The 16,924-nt window shown below is 53.2% G+C and overlaps 2 protein-coding genes across 14 annotated transcripts in view; both read left to right on the forward strand.

The window, feature by feature from the left end:
• Window positions 1-84: 84 nt before the first annotated feature.
• Window positions 85-9,797, forward strand: SELP (selectin P). Of its 12 annotated transcripts, none has more exons than XM_067001153.1 (18): window positions 85-387; window positions 744-834; window positions 2,501-2,884; window positions 2,985-3,092; window positions 3,276-3,458; window positions 4,592-4,777; window positions 5,154-5,339; window positions 5,469-5,654; window positions 5,783-5,968; window positions 6,097-6,282; window positions 6,410-6,595; window positions 6,725-6,910; window positions 7,039-7,224; window positions 7,352-7,537; window positions 7,996-8,181; window positions 8,307-8,429; window positions 8,771-8,801; window positions 9,397-9,797. In XM_067001153.1, exons 1-18 carry the CDS (start codon window positions 268-270, stop codon window positions 9,449-9,451), a joined length of 2,955 nt encoding a protein of 984 aa, XP_066857254.1. In that variant the 5' UTR covers window positions 85-267; the 3' UTR covers window positions 9,452-9,797. The 12 variants fall into 12 exon arrangements, with proteins under 12 accessions (XP_066857254.1, XP_066857252.1, XP_066857253.1 ...); XM_067001151.1 differs by lacking the exon at window positions 85-387 and adding an exon at window positions 397-590 and having other exon boundaries at window positions 708-834; XM_067001152.1 differs by lacking the exon at window positions 85-387 and adding an exon at window positions 397-590.
• Window positions 9,798-9,952: 155 nt separating this feature from the next.
• Window positions 9,953-16,924, forward strand: part of ATF6 (activating transcription factor 6) — a 78,590-nt gene continuing 71,618 nt past the window's right edge. For both annotated transcript variants that reach the window (XM_048080263.2, XM_048080264.2), the window contains exons 1-7: window positions 9,953-10,098; window positions 10,192-10,268; window positions 11,109-11,196; window positions 11,524-11,618; window positions 12,091-12,220; window positions 12,394-12,597; window positions 15,131-15,351. In XM_048080263.2, the coding sequence (XP_047936220.1) occupies window positions 10,029-10,098; window positions 10,192-10,268; window positions 11,109-11,196; window positions 11,524-11,618; window positions 12,091-12,220; window positions 12,394-12,597; window positions 15,131-15,351 (885 nt within the window). In that variant the 5' untranslated portion in view covers window positions 9,953-10,028. The remainder of the gene's footprint in view (window positions 10,099-10,191; window positions 10,269-11,108; window positions 11,197-11,523; window positions 11,619-12,090; window positions 12,221-12,393; window positions 12,598-15,130; window positions 15,352-16,924) is intronic.

Below are 16,924 nucleotides of genomic sequence, written 5' to 3' on the forward strand. Positions count from 1 at the left end.
GTGGGGGGTGTTCTTCTGTTCTGTTTTTGGACCTTTCTCATAAAGACTTAAAAAAGGCAGAGACAGGAAAATACATTGTGTAACTAATTGTTCTTGAGCAGTATATGAAGATTCACAGCCTGCAAATGAGAAGAGCATCCGGCGCAGGAACTGGGAGGCTGCGAGCCACGCTCCTGCTCTGCCCGGCGCAGGAACCCCCACGGCCACCTCTCGTCACACCTCGTCCCCCCGCGGTCCTCCTGCTGCCACTGCCAGCGCAGCGTGGACATGGGGGGCCGGAGAGGTCTCGGTGGCCGTGGACCGGGGCTGGCCCCTCCGGGGGTGCCCTTCTGCACCTCCCCGGGGGCTCGGCCAAGCCCTGCCCGTTGCGGTGGGCTCCTGCGACAGGTAGGTCCCCGTGGAGCCCCCAGATGGGAGCAGGCTCCTGCGGGTGGGGAGCCCAGCGGGGGCAGGATGCGGGCTGGCAGCGGGGCTGGGTCGGGAGGGGAAGAGGCTGTGGGGAGGGAGAGAAGCTCTGCGGCTTGGAGGAAGCGCGAGCACCGCTGCCTGCCCAGGGCCAGGCACGGCGGGCACTCCGCAGCACCGGCATGGTAGGTCTGCTCCCTTCCCCAGGAACAGCTCGGGGTCTGCTTGGCAGGGGAGCACCAGCATCTGACCCACAGCTGGTGCAGGTGCCCTTGTGGGTGCACGAGACTCCTGTGTTGCAGGCTGTGCGCGCTCACACCTCTCTCCCTGGCACGCAGGGCACCGCCGTGGGACAGTGCTTCGCTGGGAGGACGGGGGCTCTTGGCTCTCGTGGCGTCTGCTACCTGGGCATTGCTGCCATCACATGGGGTAAGTGAGCCCAGCGTGACCCTGTAGAGCTGAGAAACCGGAGAAGGGCAGTGGGGTTATTTTTGGGGGCTGTCAGTCACACAGAAACCAGCGGGCTTTGCTGCCCATAGGACATTTCCTTCGTACGTTGGCACTGCACGGAGCAAGACCTGCTGGTATCTGCTGTGTCCCCAGGGATCCTGCGCGGTCTGGGCTATTTTCCAAAAGACCTTTTGTGGCTCAGCTGAAGAGCAGAAGCAAATGCAGAAGTTTCAGGTGGAGGCTGAGATTTAGGTTTGCCGGGAAATCAAAAATACAAATGCACCCTGAGTGTGGCGGGCCCTGTGCCCCACACCGTGCCCAGCTGCACGGGGCAGGAGCATCAGGGTGTGAAACCCAGGCAAACGGCACCCAGGTGGGGTCAGCTCCAGGTGGGCAGGGAGAGGTAAGATAAGGCTGAGCACAAGGAGGATTGAGGCAGGAGAGCATGTGGAGGACAGGTGAGGTGTGGATGGGCTCCTTGATCCTCCCTGGGTTGGGGGGTGGCTGCTCTGAGGGGAGGCAGGCTGCCAGGAGATGCCCCAAGCTTCTGTCCTGAGACCCTGAGCCTATGGAGAGTGAGGAGCAGGGCTGCTGCTAGAGGCTACCTTTTTCTGCCCCCCTTTTTTTTTTTAACAAAACAGGTAATTTAATCTTCCACAAGGAAAGACAGAAAAAATTAGGGGATTTTGCCTATATAAATGCATAGTAATTGGCCTGAGTAGACTTCTTGTTAGATTTGGGAAGCCCTAAATTTGCATTTAATTTACAAAGCCCAGATTTTTGCCTTCGTAATAAAAGTTTATGATGTGCTCCCCTGAGACATGGGGTACCCCAGGCAGACTGCTTGGAGCAAATGTTGGCTCCCACCTTGCTTTCAGGCTTTGTTCTGCAGCTGTGGTGATTCCCCCTTCTAGGGAGAAGGGATGAGCTTTTTCATGGCAAAAACCTTTCGGTTGCATCAGGTTGTGGTGTGAAGTGCTGTTTATAGAAGCAGTGTTTCAGCGAAGTACCCTTTGCTTCTGGGCGTGGGTTCCAGTTAATCTGGGCTTCATCCTGCCTGGTGGGCACGAGCAGGATGTCAGCTTCACTTTTGCAAGGCTTTGTTGTGCAATGCCGAGGTTTACAGGACTCTTCGGGCCGCCTCCGGCTCAGAGGAGCAGCCTGGCGTGCCAGATGCTTTTGGGTGTGGGGCACGCTTGGTCCGCTGTCTTGCACCAGGCTGACCCTCGTGTAGAATTGTAAAGCAAATGAGGAAAAAGAATTACAAAAGCGGTACAGTTCTGGTACAGTTCGTGGAAGGAAATGTGTGTTAGGGAACCATCTTGATACCATTTTTCCTCTTTGGGAGACCCCCGTGGGCAGGGGAGCCCCAGCTGTCTCCCACTTCTCTTGCCCCCGTGCTGTTCCCTGTGTTCCACCTCGCCTCCTGCTATCTCTGGCCCACACAGATCTCCACACACCCTCTTTGAGGCCTGTTCTCACCCACACTTCTCCCTTTGTCCCCTCGTGTCCCCTTGTCCAGCTGGTCGCTGGTGTCTCTTGGCCCTGCTGCCAGCCTGAGCTCGCCCTCATGTCCTCGCCGACCCTGTCCCCAGCCCGGCTCTGGTTTTTCTGTGGTGATCCTGGACCGTGTCCTCTCCTGCAGGCATGGTGACACAGGTGGAGGCCTGGACGTACAGCTACAGCGACCAAGGGATCTACTCGTGGGAGCAGGCCAGGAACTACTGCCGGACCTTCTTCACTGACCTGGTGGCCATCCAGAACAAGGAGGAGATCGGGTACCTGAACGCCACCCTGCCCTTCCACAAGCAGTACTACTGGATCGGCATCCGCAAGCAGAACAGCGTCTGGACCTGGGTGGGCACCAACAAGGCGCTGACGAAGGAGGCGGAGAACTGGGCGAAGGGGGAGCCCAACAACCGCCGCTCCAACCAGGACTGCGTGGAGATCTACATCAAGCGGCAGCAGGAGGCGGGCAAGTGGAACGACGAGCCCTGCCACAAGAGGAAGACGGCGCTGTGCTACAAAGGTGGGCGCGGGGCGGGTGGCACGGCCCCGGAGAGGGCTGGGGGCCGTGGCGGGGTGTCTGCTGTGCCGGTGGCTCCTGACCACGCTCTGTGTATGTGCAGCCTCCTGCCAGGCCTCCACCTGCCGCCCGCACGGCGAGTGCGTGGAGGTCATCGAGAGTTACAGGTGCGAGTGCCACCCTGGCTTCGAAGGGGACGAATGCGATACCGGTGAGTGCCTGGCGGGCTCCGCTGGGGGTCAGGGTGCTCGTCCTGGGTGGCATCGAGCGGCTCAGCCTCTGCCTGCTGCAGGCTGGTGGCTATACCCCCAAAAAGCTCCCCACCCTTGTTACTGAGCCCCAGCGAAGGATTCGCCATGCCACTAACGGGCCGGCGGCGCCGTGTCTCTCCCAGCTGTGCAGTGCCCCACGCTCAACCCCAAAGGAGCGCGCATGACCTGCAGCCATCCCTTCGGAGACTTCCGCTACAACTCCACCTGCGACTTCGTGTGCCCAGAGGGGTTTGAGCGGCGAGGCGCGGGCACGCTGCAGTGCCTGGCTTCACGGCAGTGGTCAGCGGAGACCCCCACGTGTGCAGGTAGGGACCGCCGCGGGCTGGGACTCGGTGTCTTGCCACCTCCATCGCACCCGAGTCACCGTCTGCTCCTCCCCAAAGCCCCCAGCAGCCTTGGGAAGGTGCTGGGCACCCCGGGGGGCCTCAGAGAAGAGGGACGGGGGCTGCTGTCATGGCAGGAGGACGGGCGTGCCCTGGCAGGGCTGGGCAGCAGGGGAGAGGGGCGGTGAGATAAGCTGGGAGGGACACAGAGGGCAGGAAGCCACTGTGGGGGAGAAAGCCACAAAGGAGTGAGCTGCGGTTTGTTGTGCTGCAGAGGCAGAGAAAGTCTTCCTGTTGGCATCTCGAGGGCTCGCAGCTGCTCTCCCGGTGCCCCAGAGAGGTGCTGAGCTTTCTTGTGGTTGGGGCGTGTGCAGAGCCCTGCTCTACCTCCTCCGTGCCCCTGCGTGGTGGGTCTGTGTGTTTGCACAAGGACGGGACGAGCGGAGACGCAGAGCAGATACGGGACACAAAGGGGCACCTCCTGTATGGGGAGACCCAGCGGGAAGCAGCGAGGTCATTCATGCACAGATAACACAGCACATACACTGATATGGACACCCCCTGAGTTCCCTGGATCCTCCCTGCCAGAGGGGTAGCAGGCTCTCTGTATGTAGGTTTTTGAGAAACAAAGTTTGCCTTGCAGTTAGTGCGGCTGACGGCGCTGTGCTCGGTGGGCCTGTGGCCCCAGGGCTTTCTGCAGTTATGGGAAACGGGCACGGAGGGATGAAGTGATGGTCTGCTGGTGGCAGGGTCAGGAGCTGGCCCCGGTTTTGTGGAAGTCCCCCCGTACGCCATCCAGCAAGCTGCCCTGACCCTGCTCTCGGCTTTCCAAGTTCCCACAGTTGGTTTTCCAGAGCGCAGCTCTGTTTTTACCTGCTGACTGTATGTATGCTGGGTTTTTCTTTCCTATTTTTGCAAAGAATCAGATGAGTCAGTTGTTTGCACCTGCTGATGATGGAGTTATGCTAGCAAGCATTGCCAGCTGGGTTTACTCCAGCACTAAGCACAGGCTTCTGCCGTGGTGGGGCTGGACGTGCCCCGGGTACCACAGGGACAAGGGACGAGGTGGCTGTGCCTGTTCCATCCTCACCAGCTCTGCCTGTGTCTGGTTGCAGCCGTCGCCTGCCCCGAGCTGGCGGCTCCCAAAAGCGGCCAGGTCAATTGCTCCCACCCACACGGAGCCTCCGCCTTCAGCTCCACGTGTGACTTCTCCTGCCAGGAGGGCTTCGAGGTGACGGGACCGGAGAGACTGTGGTGCACGGCTGGGGGGGCCTGGTCGGGGGCCCCCCCGCACTGCAAAGGTAGAGCTGGGGTGTGTTTGGAGGGGGACATCCTGCAGGGAAAGGGGCTCTGTGTAGGACGCCTGCAGTCCTTTGTCCTGGGGCTGCAATCTGGGAGTGCTGGGGATAAACAGGGTTCTGGGAGTGCTGGGGATAAACAGGGTTTTGGCAGAGCTGCAAGTGCTCCCACAAAATCACCTGTGTGGAGCAAAAATCCCTGTACCACCTATGGTACCTCGATGTCTCAGGAAGTGAGGCTTGCTGTCTGGAGTCAGGCTGGGAAAGGTAGATCAAAGACACCACCATAGGTTCGGTTTGATAAGGTTAGGATTAAGGCTTAATCCCTGGATTCAATCTCACACACATCCTCCCCTGAGACCCTGCTCTCCCCTTGCAGCCATCACCTGCCCGGTGCTCAGGGCTCCAGAGCACGGAGAGATGAACTGCTCCCACCTTCATGACAGCTTCAGCTTCAGTTCCACGTGTGCCTTCTCCTGTCAGCAAGGGTTTGAGCTTATAGGGCCAGAGAGCCGGGAGTGCACAGCCATGGGGACCTGGTCTGGAGACACCCCACAATGCAAAGGTAGAGCTGCTGTTAAAGGTGTCAGTGGACTGGACTTGGCCCCGGGATGTTCTTGGGCTTCTCATCCCAAGCAGTTCAGCCTCGCAGTCCCCTGGCTCCTTCTTGAAGCATGTTTCTTCTCCCTTGCAGCCACCACCTGCCCGGTGCTCAGGGCTCCAGAGCACGGAGAGATGAACTGCTCCCACCTTCATGACAGCTTCAGCTTCAGTTCCGCGTGTGCCTTCTCCTGCCAGCAAGGGTTTGAGCTCATAGGGCCTGAAAGCAGTGAATGCACAGCCATGGGGACCTGGACAGGGGACACCCCACAGTGCAAAGGTAGAGCTGCTGGGAAAGGTGTCAGTGACCTGGGTTTGGCCCACGGAGGTTTTAGTCCTCCTGGTTCCAAGAGTTCAGCCTCACAGTCCCCTGGCTCCTGCTTGAGGTGTGCCTCCTCTCTCTTGCAGCCATCACCTGCCCGGTGCTCAGGGCTCCAGAGCATGGAGAGATGAACTGCTCCCACCTTCATGAGAACTTCAGCTTCAGTTCCACGTGTGCCTTCTCCTGCCAGCAAGGGTTTGAGCTCATAGGGCCTGAAAGCAGTGAATGCACAGCCAAGGGGACCTGGACAGGGGACACCCCATGGTGCAAAGGTAGAGCTGCTGGGAAAGGTGTTGCTGGCCTGGACTTGGCCCACGGAGGTTTTGGTCCTCCTGGTTCCAAGAGTTCAGCCTCGCAGTCCCCTGGCTCCTGCTTGAGGTGTGCCTCCTCTCTCTTGCAGCCATCACCTGCCCGGTGCTCAGGGCTCCAGAGCATGGAGAGATGAACTGCTCCCACCTTCATGAGAACTTCAGCTTCAGTTCCGCGTGTGCCTTCTCCTGTCAGCAAGGGTTTGAGCTTATAGGGCCAGAGAGCCGGGAGTGCACAGCCATGGGGACCTGGTCTGGAGACACCCCACAATGCAAAGGTAGAGCTGCTGGTAAAGGTGTTGTTGGCCTGGGTTTGGCCCAGGGATGTTCTTGGCTTCTCATCCCAACAGTTCAGCCTCCTGTTCCCCTGGCTCCTGCTTAAGGTGTGCCTCCTCTCTCTTGCAGCCATCACCTGCCCGGTGCTCAGGGCTCCAGAGCACGGAGAGATGAACTGCTCCCACCTTCATGACAGCTTCAGCTTCAGTTCCACGTGTGCCTTCTCCTGTCAGCAAGGGTTTGAGCTTATAGGGCCTGAAAGCAGTGAATGCACAGCCAAGGGGATCTGGTCTGGGGACATCCCACAATGCAAAGGTAGAGCTGCTGGTAAAGGTGTTGTTGGCCTGGGTTTGGCCCCAGGATGTTCTTGGGCTTCTCATCCCAAGCAGTTCAGCCTCGCAGTCCCCTGGCTCCTTCTTGAAGCATGTTTCTTCTCCCTTGCAGCCACCACCTGCCCGGTGCTCAGGGCTCCAGAGCACGGAGAGATGAACTGCTCCCACCTTCATGACAGCTTCAGCTTCAGTTCCACGTGTGCCTTCTCCTGCCAGCAAGGGTTTGAGCTCATAGGGCCTGAAAGCAGTGAATGCACAGCCATGGGGACCTGGACAGGGGACACCCCACAGTGCAAAGGTAGAGCTGCTGGGAAAGGTGTTGCTGGCCTGGACTTGGCCCAGGGAGGTTTTCGTCCTCCTGGTTCCAAAAGTTCAGCCTCGCAGTCCCCTGTTTCCTGCTTGAAGCACGCCTCTTCTCCCTTGCAGCCATCACCTGCCCGGTGCTCAGGGCTCCAGAGCATGGAGAGATGAACTGCTCCCACCTTCATGAGAACTTCAGCTTCAGTTCTACATGTGCCTTCTCCTGCCAGCAAGGGTTTGAGCTCATAGGGCCAGAAAGCAGTGAATGCACAGCCATAGGGACCTGGTCTGGGGACACCCCACAATGTAAAGGTAGAGCTGCTGGGAAAGGTGTCAGTGACCTGGGCTTGGCCCCGGGATGTTCTTGGCTTCTCATCCCAACAGTTCAGCCTCCTGTTCCCCTGGCTCCTGCTTGAAACATGCCTCTTCTCCCTTGCAGCCATCACCTGCCCAATGCTCAGGGCTCCAGAGCATGGACAGATGAACTGCTCCCATCTCTATGAGAGCTTCACCTTCACCTCCACGTGTGCCTTCTCCTGCCAGCCAGGGTTTGAGCTGAAAGGGTCGCAGAGCCGTGTGTGCATGGCCATGAGAACCTGGACTGGGGACACCCCACGATGCAGAGGTACAGTTGTTTCTCACACGTGTGCCTGGATCATGTACTCTGGTGAAGAGATGCCGTGTCCTCAGGATCTGTCCCCAGAGTCCCTCTGTTAGAGTTGCTGAGCCACGTGCTCAGGCAGGTGGTGCTGGGAGTGGGGGGAGCTGTGTAAGGAGGCAGTGATGAAGCCCCTGCATCACTGTCCTTATCCTGATACCTTCTGTGTCCCCAACAGGGGTGTGTACAGTGGGTGCACAGCACCATGTGGGTGCTTGATCCTCTGAAATCAAGCCTCCTGGGAAGTGCCATGCACGGCCAGTGCAGTGTGTGCTGCTCTGCATTAGTAGAATGCGTTCACCAGGATCCCCTTCCCTTTAGCACTCATCTGTGGCAGCTCATCCCCTGGCTCCCCAGCCCTTGGGCCCTCATCCCACCACCCCCAATGCCATCCCACCAACGCTGCTGCTGTGCTCTGCCCCCAGCCATCAGCTGCCCAGTGCTGGAGCCCCCGAGCCGAGGCCGCCTGAACTGCTCTCACCCCCACGGCAACTTCACGTACAACTCCACCTGCACCTTTTCCTGCGAGGATGGATTTGTCCGGATGGGAGCAGGGCTGCTCAGGTGTCAGGCCACAGGGAACTGGACCAGCCGTTCCCCTGTCTGCAAAGGTACGGTGGGGCTGCGCTCCCCAGCCTCCTGTGTCACGTCTTGAGCGTGGAGGGGGGCACCCCGGCAGCTTTGGCTTGGTGAAATCCTTCTGGTAACAACCCGTGCTGTTGTGGGTCTGTTGCAGAGGATGCTGCCCCCTTCTTAAAGCAAGTCCTGGTTTACACCAGCAGCAGTGCTCTGGTGGTAGCTGGCGTTGTGCTCTCCGGGACGCTCCTTGCCTTACTCGCCAAGCGGCTCAGCGACAGAGGTACAGAAACACCTCCTGCAGCCCGCGCTCGCCTTGGCTGGGGACTTTCAGACAGGGTGGTTACAGAGACCCAGGGAGGGTGGGCTGATGGGAAGGGTTTAGAAATGTGACGCTGCATCCAGCTAAAAGTGTCAGCAGCCAGACTGGGGGGGAAGCCAGAAAAACACCTTTCCTCTTGAAGAGGGAGAAGGCAGTTGCCTCAACACCTCCCTCCTCCATCCCATGCTTATCAAACTTGGTTCAGTTTAAGTGCTGCTTCTTCCCAAGCCCTCTGCTAAAAAGATCTGGTTATTTCTTTTACATCGGCACTATCTGCATGGACACTTCAACGCCATTATCAGAGGAGAAGAAGAAACTCCTGAACCCCACCAGGTGAGAGCTGTGCCCTGCAGGCAGCGTGGGTGCCACCCCTGCAGTCACCCCACTACGGTCCAGTCACCCATGTCCGCGTGTGTGTGAGGCTGCTTTGATAAGAGTGGGAGAAGTTGAAGTTGTGGTTCCCTTCCAACTCAGGATATTCTATGATTCATATTCGGTGGCTAATGAGGCTGTGTTAACGGGTGCTCATCAAAACCCTGGGATTCTGCTGTAGTGCCTGACTGCAGCCCCTGGGGAGATGTGGCTGACACGAGAGCTTTCCTCACACAAGCATGATTAACTAGCAATCGACTAGAGGGAATGGCCTCAAGCTGCGCCAGGGGAGGTTCAGGTTGGAAATTAGGAGACATTTCTTCTCAAAAAGAGTGGTCAGGCAATGGGACGAGTTGCCCAGGGAGGTGGTGGAGTCCGTAGGGGTGTTGAAGGAAAGGTTGGGCCTGATGCTTAGGGACATGGTTTAGTGGGTGACATTGGTGGTAGGGGGGTGGTTGGACCAGATGATCTTGGAGGTCTTTTCCAACCCTAATGATTTTGTGACGATGACTACCTCTTTTCCCCTAAGCTGACACCCTTATGCTTTTCCTCCTAGCGACCTCGGATCACCAGGTGTCTTCACCAACGCAGCCTACGACTCCAACTTGTGAGGTGCGTGCTGGCACGCCGCCACCTCGCAGCACGCTGGGCGACATTCCTTGCTCGGAACAAGCGGCGTTTGGAAAACTCACGAGCTTGCAGGCTCCTCTGCCTGGAGGCGTGTGCGGAGAGGAGAACCCCCAGGTGCAGGCCGAGCAGGCCGCGAGCCTCCCAAACCCTCTCCCCTCTCCTTGCGGGCGGGGGCTCCCCTGCCCAGCGCCCCCTCACACCCCACGCCGCAGCCCCACGTGTGTGGATGAGACCCCGGAGCTCAGCCATGGACCCTCAGCTTGTGTGGGAAGGGGGGAGCCCGCGGCTGGGTTTTGGGGGGCAATAAATAAACGTGTGTGTGTGTGACATCTGCCTCCGTGTGCTGGGGGGGGCGGAGGGAGGAGGATACGGGAGGGGTACAAAAAGGGGGGGGGGGTTCATGGGGGAGGCGGGGGGTATAGGAGGGGGTGCGGAGGTTGTGTTTTTGTTTTTTATTTTTTATTTTGGGGGGGGGGAGCCCCTGTCCGTCGGAGGCCGCCGTAGCGGGGTGTGGCGACGGGCGGAAGCGGCGGTGCGCGGAGCAGGAAGGAGGAAGCCATGGCGGCGGCGGAGGCCGAGTGGGAGCCCGCGGGGCTGCTGCCGGCCGCGGGGGGCGGCCTGGACTGGGGTGAGGGGGGCCGGGATGGGGATGGGGATGGGGCCGGGCCGGGCGGAGCTCAGCCCGGTGCCGGTGCTGAGGCCGCCGTTTCTCTCCCCGCAGAGGCGGTGCTGGGCGAGGAGCTGGGCGAGCTGCTGGGCGCCGCCGGGCCGCCGCGGGAGATGGGGGACGAGGCGGAGGTGAGCAGCGGGGGGCCGGGTCGGGAAGCCGGGGCTGAGGGCACGGGGCAGCGCCCGCCCCCCCGGCACAACCCCTGCGCTGTCCGGCACCGGTCCGGGACACGCGGAGCGTGGGGCCGGGGAAGGTGCGGGAGCTGCTGTGCGAGGGCAGCGTGTCGCTGCTCGGCAGGTCACCGCTCCGTGCGTGTCCTGTTGTACGGTAACTGGCATGTAGGAAGCGATTTTAGTCTCTTTTTTTCTTTCTGGTGGAAAACGAAATCGGTGCCTCTGGCTTTAGGCAGTGATGACGTCAGTTTGTGCAAGCGTAGGGAGGCCTGGTGCATAACTTACCGTCATGGAGATGATCTCGAGCAAATCAGGCTTTGCGTCTCCTCCTCTTGGCGTCCTGATGCGGCTGTCCGCTTTTACTTACAAAGCGCTTTGAGGTGTGACGATGGAAGGGCATTAATTGAATCCTTCCACAAAGGTGAAGGGAGAAGATGGCAACAAGTCACCGTGTACTGGCTAGGGGGTGGTTCCGTGACTGGACTTGGAACTTTTGCTTTACAGTTTCGATAACAGAACAACAATTAGTGATGCCCTTGAACTAAATGCTCTTTTCCTATATCTCCAAGTTTTAAAAGAAGCTTTTTTTTTTTTCTTTTTGTAGTCCAGTTGAGAATGCCCCTCTAAAGTCTTTTATCTCTGCATGCCTTAAGGCAACTAAGCAATAGTCCCTTTGCTTTCCTCTGCTTTTGTTTGCTTGTCAAGAATTGTAGGAACGTGAACCTAACAGCTGATGGATGGTCTCAATGTATGTTGTCTTTTTGTCTTGTTTGTTTTTCCAAACTGCCGTTTCAGGAGAATGATCTGTATAACTTTCATTTTGACTTGGATTTGATGTCTTGGGACTCAGACCTTTGGAACATTACAAGCCACGCTTATTCAGGTAACTTGCTGGTTGTATTCGGCAGGTGTGGCAATGCCCCCCTGCACCACAAGGGTGAGCTGTTAGTACTTTATGGTACCGATAGTTTGGCACCGTTTGATGGCCTGCTGAACGTGTCCCTCTGGTGAGAATTCAGGCGGTGTTTCTGTAGGATGGGTGCAGCTGGTGAGGGCTGCAGGCCAAGCTGTTAAGTGTCTTTAATCTCTCAAAGCTCTCTGCTGTGTCTTGCTTCAGGAATTAAATAGCTGGTGTAGAGTAATGTGTTCTTTATTGATCTCCCCTTGTTAAAGACTCGTACGGTAAAACTTCTCTGTCTGTCTCCTGCAGATGCAAACGTGAAGACAGAGCCCTTATCGCCAGCCGCTTCGAGTTGTTCAGTCCCTTCTCCATCGTCTGTGGACTCGCCAGTGCAGAATGTGCCTGTATGCAGAAACCTCCACGTAACACAGATAGCAGGAGTCATTCAGACCCAACTGTGACAAACAAAAAGCTTGTTGATTTATGTGTCTGACCAACTTTGTAGAATAAGAGGAAACAGCTTATTTTTCCAACCTTTGCACTAACATCTTTCCTTCAGTAATGTTTTCCTTACCCTCCTACTGAGATCCGTTCCAAAAAGAGCAGGTTCAGTTCTGTTACCTCAGTTGTGTGCCTGCTTGCCAAACAAAATGCCTTTTGAAGGCTTCTGAGTCCAGCAGTTGCTGGTCTCTGCCCCTCTTCATTCTGCTGATGAGGAGAAGGTGCTACTTGGGTTTTCAGTGTTGCTTAGCATTGACCAGAATAAAATAGAACAAAACCTTTCTCTTATTTCCTGCAGCAACAACCTATCTCAGTTTCTAGTAGTCATTTTTATCTGTTTCTGAAGCGTTAACCTCATCTATTTTCCGTCTGCAGGATGATATGGACTTCAGCTGTAGCTCCCAGATGTCTCCCATCTCCCTCTACATCAAGAGTTCTGGAAGCCCCGCGTCCCCTGAAGGAGATGCAGGGAAGAAGCCTGCTGTCAGCGCCACTGCTCGCTCTGGTAGGAGAGATTGAGTTACTTTGATTCCACAACTATGGATACGTCAATTTTAACAAATGTCATAGATGGATAATGAAACATACCAAAAGCCATGTTGCTTCCAGCCATTACTGCTGGATTTTTTTTTAATTTTAGATCCTCTGGTCCTACTCTGACTCTTCTTCCTTTCCTAGCAAATAATTCTGTGAAAACTCTGAAGAAATGTCAGTCAGCGTCTAGGCCTTCAATACAGCCGAAACCCCTTCTGCCTGCTGTACCTGAGGCTCAGGCTAACATTGGCATCCCAGCTAAAACCATCATTATTCAGACTCTTCCAACACTTGTGCCACTGCCAAAGCATCAGCCAGTTGTTAACATCCAGCCGGCACCTCCCAAAGGTAGGTGAATTGTCATGACTGAGCTGGGTCCTGGGGGTAAACACCATGTCTGTTTGGGATGGTCCCTGAACTGAAGTTAGGTTTGGCAGGTGAAACAGAAGAAGTAGGAAAAAAGAAGCAGGAGGGGTAGGAATAAAAGAGGGATGCTGCATGCTTTGCTGAAAAAGGTTTACGCTGAGAAAATGGCCTTAGTTCTAGCGTCATGTAGTTGTGTGCAAAACAGCAGTTACCTGAGGATAGTGTGGAATGGCAGACGGTGTGGGAATTCCCTGAGCTTTGTGGAAATTGTGGAAATAAAGCTGCTATTCTGGACAGATCTCTGGGGATCCTTCACTCTGCTCTACTTGTGATTGGCAAGCGGTGCACAGGGTGAGCCATGTTCTACTCTGCTGTAACCAAAGGAAGATCCAGCAGTCAGGATGGCTGAATGCAACTTGAAAGCTTGGGAAGGAGTGATTAAAGTTTTTTACCTACATGAAACTCTGACACAGAATGGAAGGAACATGAGTTTATGGCTTTTTCTCTACTTAAATAACATTTAAAAGGAAGTTATGAAATCTGTTAAAAGTTATGAGAACAGTGCCAGAGGTTAGAATGGTTGCTTACAGCTATAAGCTGATGTTAACAAGAGGCAAATGATTTCCTGTCCATTGACAAGTTTCCACTCCTCCTGTTGCTCTGTAACAGTTTGTTGAAGCCTCGGTCTTTTTTTGGAATCCCAAGCACTATTTTATGCTGCTGCAAAGGGAGCAGGGACGTTACTTGCATTGTGGAAACTGTCAGATGCAGTTGCTTGTTTTCACCAGCTGATGGCTGCAGATTTTTGCAGCTGACTATACAGGCGGTGAGGAGTGGAAGGGAAAGGAGATAAATATGTCAGTGAATGTATCTAGAAACCATTACAATAGTGACATTTTGTCTTTCTTACTAATTGCTCATCCATCAGGAACTAAGCCAAAGCTGCAGAGGCTGACATTTGTTGCAACATGCTTAGGATTGTTAGACTGCTTAAAACACAGGGCTGCACAGTCAGCGTGACCTAATTCTTACTGTGTCTGATGTTCCAGCTGATAAAATACCATCTGGAATAAGGAACGTTGGGGGTACGAAGTTTTTGGGTATAAACACAATGCTGTGAAGATCAGCTTCTCCTTTCCCCTGAAGAAGAGTCAGGAGAATAGCTTCTGTGAGGCCCTACAGAGGAAATACTGTTGGAAAAGTATTTCTGTGCAATGTATTTACTCTGATGGCATATTTAAAAATTCTGTAGTGCCCTTTCCATCACAAAAATATTTTGATTAATATATATTAATCAAAATCCCCTGCCTGTGGCACATTGGAGCTGCCAGATGGAGATGTGCCAGTATCTTCAAGGAGGGTGAGGAATGACCCTCCTTTTTATAGTCACTTTCATGAAAGCCTAGAAGAAGAAAGCATGATGTTAGAGCATCACATGCTCTATGCATTAAAAAACTTATTGAAAGCATCTCAAATTTACCGTTTGAGGTTCTTAAATAGGATAGTTCTCACTTAATATGCCTTTAATATCATCTCTGCAACAAAGAGGCCTAATCCTTTACCTCGCACATAAAAGATCTTGGAGCACTGGGTAAATGACTTCATTCTTCATCTTCCAGAAAGTCGGATAAGTGCTGTAATACATAGTCATGCATATTGATCGGAATGCTCAGCTGGAATGTGCTGCTACTAAGAGGCAGCCAGGTCATCTTGTTACAAAGGATTAAAGAGATGTTCATGTTCTTTCATGCAACAAAATATTACTTAAGCACCTGCTTGAGTTAAATGTAGTTCTTGGACTGAAGTTTCTTGGATGTGACTGTTCATAATTCCATTTCAAAGCTCTTTGGAAATTACCTCATTTTTTCTGCTTGCTTTTCTTCAAGCTCTGTTCAGCTTGTGTGTAATGTTTCTTATATAAGGCAGTACTTTTTTTTCCAAAAACTTGTTCTTGTCTCAGTGTGAATTGAGGCTTTAACTTGCACTTTGAAAGCATAACTGAGGTTGTTCTTTCTTGTTCATCTTTTTCTACACTGTTTCTGAATTGTATAGTATGAGTCACTTCTGTGTAGTAACATTTCCACAGCAGTAAAGTAGAGATGGACAAAAGGCAGCAGAAGAAGGGTGAAGGTGAGCTGCCTAGGTTCTTTGAAAAAGTTGCTCAGTGTGCATCAAGTGTTAGCATAGCAATATTGAAACGAGAGTAAGTTTCTAAAAAGTACTGATTTTTCTTTTATTTTTTTTATTAGCCTTGAAGAGCCAGCAGGTTTTAAGAGAGAGGGATTTAATGGATCCCTTTCATATGTGTGCTCTTTGTTTGCAGGACGGATTAAGGGCCATGCAAACGTCTTTTGAGACTTTTTCCCCTGTGGGAAAATGTTGAAGAATTGAACTTAAATATAGGGCAGGGAAGCAAAGCTTCCTACCACCTCAATCAGTATCACCCTACAAGCTGACCACATACAAATCATTTTGTACCATATGCTAAGCACTCGCATTTGTCCTTGTGTTCTAGGTCAATCGGTGGTGCTCCCCCAGCCCACCGTGGTACAGCTCCAGGCTTCTGGGGTGCTTCCTGCCTCCCAGCCCGTCATTGCTGTCACTGGGGGGACCACGCAGCTCCACAATCACGCGGTGAATGCGCTGCCCCCGGCTGCTGGAAATGGCTCAACAAGTGGCAAGATCGCAGTGACTAAACCCTTGCTGCAAAGCACCACACCGACGGTGGGGCTGGATGTAAGTTCTGACCGTGTGGTGATAGCTAATAACTGAACTCTAATAGGATGTGATATGGAATACTTTGTGTCTGAAGCCTTTAGCCCACAAACTCAGCAGGTACAAATCAGTGCTGCTCTACTAAAGGTAGGTTAGCTGAGCGGGCTTAGCTGTGTGTTAATTTGGCGTTCACGCAGAGCAGAGGGGACGCGTCAAATTGGCTGGATGACTTCCCAGTGTGTTAATTATTTGTTGGTAGTTCTGACTCATTTTCTACTCCTTCCTCAGGAGTATCAGTCTTTGCAAAAGTATTTCAGTCCCAAATGGCCAATTTCTGCTCTCAAGTACTGTTCTCATATGCAGAAACAAGCGCTGTTCCCAGTTTCATGATGCAGAGGACTCAGGTTCTTAAGATGTTTTCTGTTCTTCCTGTCTGTTAATAGTAAAGCCATTCTCTTCAAACTTTGAAACTTTCAGCTACGGAAAACAGTAAGGCTGTTGATCCAAACCTGCTGGAAAAGCAGAGTTCCGTCTTTTCTTGTGAAACAGAACTTGTAGAGGTTTCTTCTTGAACAATTGAACTTTTCAGTATTCTTGCTGGAAAGCATGCCTGTCTGGGGGAAATGGCACTGTGCATTAACAGACTCGTTGGCTGTGTTGGACCAAAGCAGTGCTGGACCAAAAGAAAATCCGATTTGCTTAACTATGCAAGAGAAAAGCATTAACATTTTCAAATTGTCCTGCAGGCTCAGTTAAAACTTGCAAGATCGTTTTTCAGGCACTATTACCAAATCTTTTCTAACACTGACATCTTCTCCCCTTTAACTGAGAGGAGATGGTAAGTCTCCACTGTGTCATTTCATTTTGTCATCTTTGTGGTAGTGTTTCAAATACCTCTTTGTACCTGCTGTTCAGAATGCTCGTCCACATGTCAGTGAGCCTCTCTAATGGACCCTGACTCAGCAAAGAATTTAACATAAATTTGACCAAAGCCGTTGTTGGTACAGCTTTACTTAACAAAGTGGTGGTCTGGGTTGCTGCATCTGCTTATCATGCAGTTTGCTTGATGTTCCTCTTGCACTCTTGCCTAATTTTCTTCCATATAACTGCCTGATCTGCCACCTTGACTTCATAAATTGCAGTACAGGACATTGTTTGTCAAAAGCATGTCTTCTACCTTCTTTGGAAGGGTGTTTTTATACGGTTTCCTAACATCCAAGAATTGCCAGTCATGCTTAATAATAAATGTTATTAATTCTTCATGTTTGTGACTGGGCTGCATTTTTAAAAGAAAAAAAAATGATTTGCTGCAAATAATTCAGAAACCACACTGCAGTGGAAACCTCATCTTGAATTTGCAAAAAGCAAAAGAACGTGTGTCAGCAGACAGACCAATTAAGAGGACTACATTTGTAAATGATAATAGCCAGCCATACGAAGCCAAGCTGAAGAAATCTGTCACCGGTCATTAGATTTGTTACTCCCTGTAATCAAAACTAGCGTGGCACCTTGCCATTGTCTGAATTGGAGGTTTAATTGACAAAAGTTCCTTATTGTCATCACGCTGCTTATACGCATCTTTGACAGTCAATAG

This window comes from Anser cygnoides, chromosome 8 (assembly GCF_040182565.1).
Source record: "Anser cygnoides isolate HZ-2024a breed goose chromosome 8, Taihu_goose_T2T_genome, whole genome shotgun sequence".
Lineage (NCBI taxonomy): Eukaryota > Metazoa > Chordata > Aves > Anseriformes > Anatidae > Anser > Anser cygnoides.